Source organism: Microtus ochrogaster, chromosome 4 (genome assembly GCF_000317375.1).
Source record: "Microtus ochrogaster isolate Prairie Vole_2 chromosome 4, MicOch1.0, whole genome shotgun sequence".
NCBI classification, from domain to species: domain Eukaryota; kingdom Metazoa; phylum Chordata; class Mammalia; order Rodentia; family Cricetidae; genus Microtus; species Microtus ochrogaster.
In genome coordinates this window covers 18,269,636-18,273,539 of record NC_022011.1, presented here as the reverse complement: position 1 = coordinate 18,273,539, position 3,904 = coordinate 18,269,636, and the positions used below count along the sequence as shown (strand labels likewise).

The following is a 3,904-nucleotide window of genomic DNA, read 5'->3' as shown; positions in this document are numbered from 1 at the left end:
CTAGATTTTCCATAACCAGCTGGTCCTCAGTTTGTGTTTTCTTCCTTGCCTTCATTTCAGTTTTTAATTCTTGAACTGTTTTCATTACCTGTTTGATCGTTTTTTCTTGGTTTCCCAGGGTATCATGTACGTATTTACTCATTTCTTCAAACTTTTTGTTATATTTCTCATCCATTTCTATAAGGTCGTTTTTTTACATGTTGTTTAAGGGACTCTATTGCTTTCATAAAGTCAATTTTTTCCACTTCTTCAGTGTTAGGGTGTTCAACTACTTTTGTTGTAAGATCATTGGGTTCTGGTGTTTTCATGTTGTTTTTCAAATTATTGGGTGAATTCTTGCTTTGGCGCCTGCCCATCTCTTCCTATTGATCCTATCTAATGGGTCTTTTAAACCGGATCAGGTTTACCTGCTGGCCAAGGTTTCTGCTTACCAAATGCCCCCGCTCTGTTTCCTGGTTCCTGCCACAGGCCAAGAACCCTCTCACCCCTCCGAAGGGTCTTCAGGATCAGGACCAGGCTCCCCATTTGCCAGTGACCTCTCCAGCAAAAGGCCTACCCTCTTTGATTTAATTGTAGTGGGGCGATCTGCTCTCGTTATTGCGCGCCCGGTCCCTGCCGCTTGCGTCTGCCGCCGCGCCGGTCCCCGCAGGTCCCCGCCGCTTGCGTCTGTCCAAAAATGCAATTTTTAATGAATGTCATCTACTTGATGATGTGTACATAAGTTGTGAGTGACAGTTGAGTCTTTAGGCATTCTCAAGAATTCTTGACTTTAGACTCTACAAATACAGTTCTCCCCACCCTGTGCTGCCCCCTCATAATGTGTCCAGGGGTGACCTTGAACTTCTGACCCTCCTGCTTCTACTTCCCAAGTGCTGGGATGACAGGCATGGGTCACCATGCCCAGCTTGATGCCTAAACTTCTGTGCTTAGACATTCACATCTCCAGAAACTGCAGTGGAATTATCTGTAATACCGGCTCTCTAGCGAGGAGTGAAGCAAAATGAAGAACAATGGGGAGGGTGGGGCTATTTTTAAAAGAGAGCATGAGTGTGTGTACACACACACACACACATATACACACACACACACATACACACACACGAACAGAACAGAGAAAATGGCACGAGAGGCTGATGGGTAGGAAGGAAACAGGGCAGAAAAGGCAGCTAGACCTCTTTGAATGTACTTTGCTTACTATCCCATCGCTGGGCCACTGATGTTTTCTGTAAGTATTGTTGTGTTGAGTGTATCACTCTGAATCCAGCTTCGGCCAATGGAAAGTCTAAGAAGTGGAACCTTTTAGAGGTCCCTTGGCCACCAGTTCCCCACCCTTGTGACTGGGATTTGGTGATAAGTTGTCTCATCTCCTTTCACCATGTGAGGCCGCTGCTGTCCTCCCCGCTCTGGAGGATGCAGCCCTCGCCAGATATTGGATGCCAGAGTCGTGATTTTAGCCTTCTCTGGCTTCCAAACTGAGAAATATATATATATATATATTTCTGGTTTTTTCGTTTTCCTTTTATTTTTTCTTCTTTTCTCTTCTTCCTTTCCTTCCTCTTTTTCTTCCTGAGCTGTCATGAAATTCAGGATCTTGTTCATGCTAGCAAAGCACCCACGGCTGAGCCACACTCCAGCCCCAAGCTTCTGATCTTTAGAAAGCACTGAGTCTGGGATGCTCTATCAGCACAAAGCAAACTAAAAAGAATACAAAACATTTAGATCGAGGACTTTAAAAAACAATCCCCCCGGGCTGGAGAGATGGCTCAGTGGTTAAGAGCACTGCCTGCTCTTCCAAAGGTCCTGAGTTCAATTCCCAGCAACCACATGGTGGCTCACAGCCATCTGTAATGAGATCTGGTGCCCTCTTCTGGCCTGCAGGAATGCATACAGGCAGAACACTGTATACTTAATAAATAAATAAATCTTCAAAAAAAAATAGAAAATCCAATTGTCTCTTTAAAGGCTATGACTTTAAAAAAAAAAACAATCCCCCCAAATTAAAAAAAAAATAAAAAGTAAAGATGTGTCAGGGAAAACATGAAGCTAGCAAATTAAACTGTTTAATAATTTTCTCAGAATAGTTTTGCTCAGATCAGAAAAGAATCAAATGAGTAGTTCACAAAGGCAATAGAAGCTGCTAGTTTCTTGTTCTTGCTGTTTTGGTGACAGGTAGCTGGAGCAGCAGCTGAGAGCTCACATCTAGTCCATAAGCACACGGCAGAGAGAGCCAACTGGGAATGGCATGGACTTTTAATACTTCACAGCCCACGCCTAGTGACACACCTCCTCCAACAAGACCACACCTCTTAATCCTTCCCAAACAGTTCCACCAACTGGGAACCAAGTATGCAAACATATGAGGGCCATTCTCATTCCATCCAGCACACACACACTGTAAAATAAAGTAAAAAGCAAGCTGCCATCTGCCCTAAGGAGGATATAGAAAGCTCCTGGTTGCTGGAGGCTGAGTAAGGAAGTCAAAAGGAGCCGAGCAAGAACAGAATTTAATAGACTAGACACGCTGCTGATCACCAGACAGTGCAGATGCAAGCTGAGGAGGATTGTGGTCCCCTTTTAGCTTGAGATGTAGCCAGTGTTCAGTTTGCATGTGTGAGGAACATGTATGTATGTGTGTGCGCATGTATGTATGTATTATGTGTCTGTATGTAGAAAATGAGGCATTCCAGGATGTCCCTGTTGGTCTGAGGGTGTGGCTCAGGTGAAGTACATGTTGCCACTCCAGTAATTTCTGGACCCTGAGCTCTACTGACCCAAGTTACAAAACCAGAAAGGAAGATGTTTTCTTTGGCAGGTCTTTCATACAAAGACTTTAATCCTCTGTTGCTTCTTGGCCAACTAGACCCAGTTTTGGGCATCTGGTAGTGTACATCCAGATGTGGCGATGGTCAGAGTGAAGGGGCTACTTCAGAATTCCCACATTGTTATCTAATGGAAATGATTAATAATCTGTGTTTGTTTTTTTATGCTTATCGTGCGTGTGTGTGTGTGTGTGTGTGTGTAATGACCATTTGTGAGCTTAGAGCCAAAGCCATAACCAACTGATATGCCTCAACTACACAGGTGCCTTTCCCCAGCCTGCTGAAGGCCCTGGGAACAATGAGAAAAGCCCACGGAGACCCAAGACAAAAAGAGGAGCCCAGAAACAGACCTCAGGTAATGTGTTCCTTCTCTAAGTGTGTGATCCAGTCATCTTTAGGTGCCCGGAGCTGAGGGAAACCTGAATGAATTATCGTATCTAGAGCCAAGGAGGCACCTGCTTGAATCTGCATATCTGATTTCAATACTACAGTCTGTACGCCTTTTCTTTCTCTGTGGTGCAGGCGATCAAGCCCAGGGCTCTGTGCATAGCACTATACGACAGAGCCATGCCCCACCCTTGCCTTTCAGTGTGTGTGTGTGTGTGTGTGTGTGTGTGTGTGTGTGTGTGTGTACTAGAAGTCTCCTTCTAGTGCTCTTCATCATAGTTTTTGTGATGAATGCCTATGTCTCACTCCGAGCTTTGGGTTAGACTACCTGGCCAGTTAGTTCTGGGGATCCCCCTGCTCCCACCTCCTAGCACTGGGGTAACAGGCCTGCACAAGTGTGCACTGCCAGGCCCAGTTTTTCATGGGTTCTCAACTCTGAACCCAGTTTCCCATGTTTTCCTAGCCAACATTTGACTCTTGAGCCGTCTCCCCAGCCCTCAGCTTCTCAGGAGCTGGGATGGCAAGCAAGCCTCTCCACACCTGGCTGTTTTGTTTTCTCAGCACTCAGCATGCCTTTGAATGTCTCTTACTCGTTCTACAATGAGAAGCAAAGTATTTTTTTCTCACAAAAGTTCTATTACAAAATAATTTTTAGCAGGCGGATCTCTGTGAGTTCAAGACCAGCCTGGTCTACAAGA

General features: G+C 45.1%; 1 protein-coding gene across 1 annotated transcript in view; it reads left to right on the top strand.

Annotated features, from left to right (window-relative positions):
- Positions 1-3,904, top strand: part of Pkd1l3 (polycystin 1 like 3, transient receptor potential channel interacting) — a 61,266-nt gene that overhangs the window by 8,562 nt on the left and 48,800 nt on the right. Inside the window, exon 3 of the mRNA XM_013354452.2 lies at positions 3,082-3,174. Coding sequence (XP_013209906.1) covers positions 3,082-3,174 — 93 coding nt within the window. The remainder of the gene's footprint in view (positions 1-3,081; positions 3,175-3,904) is intronic.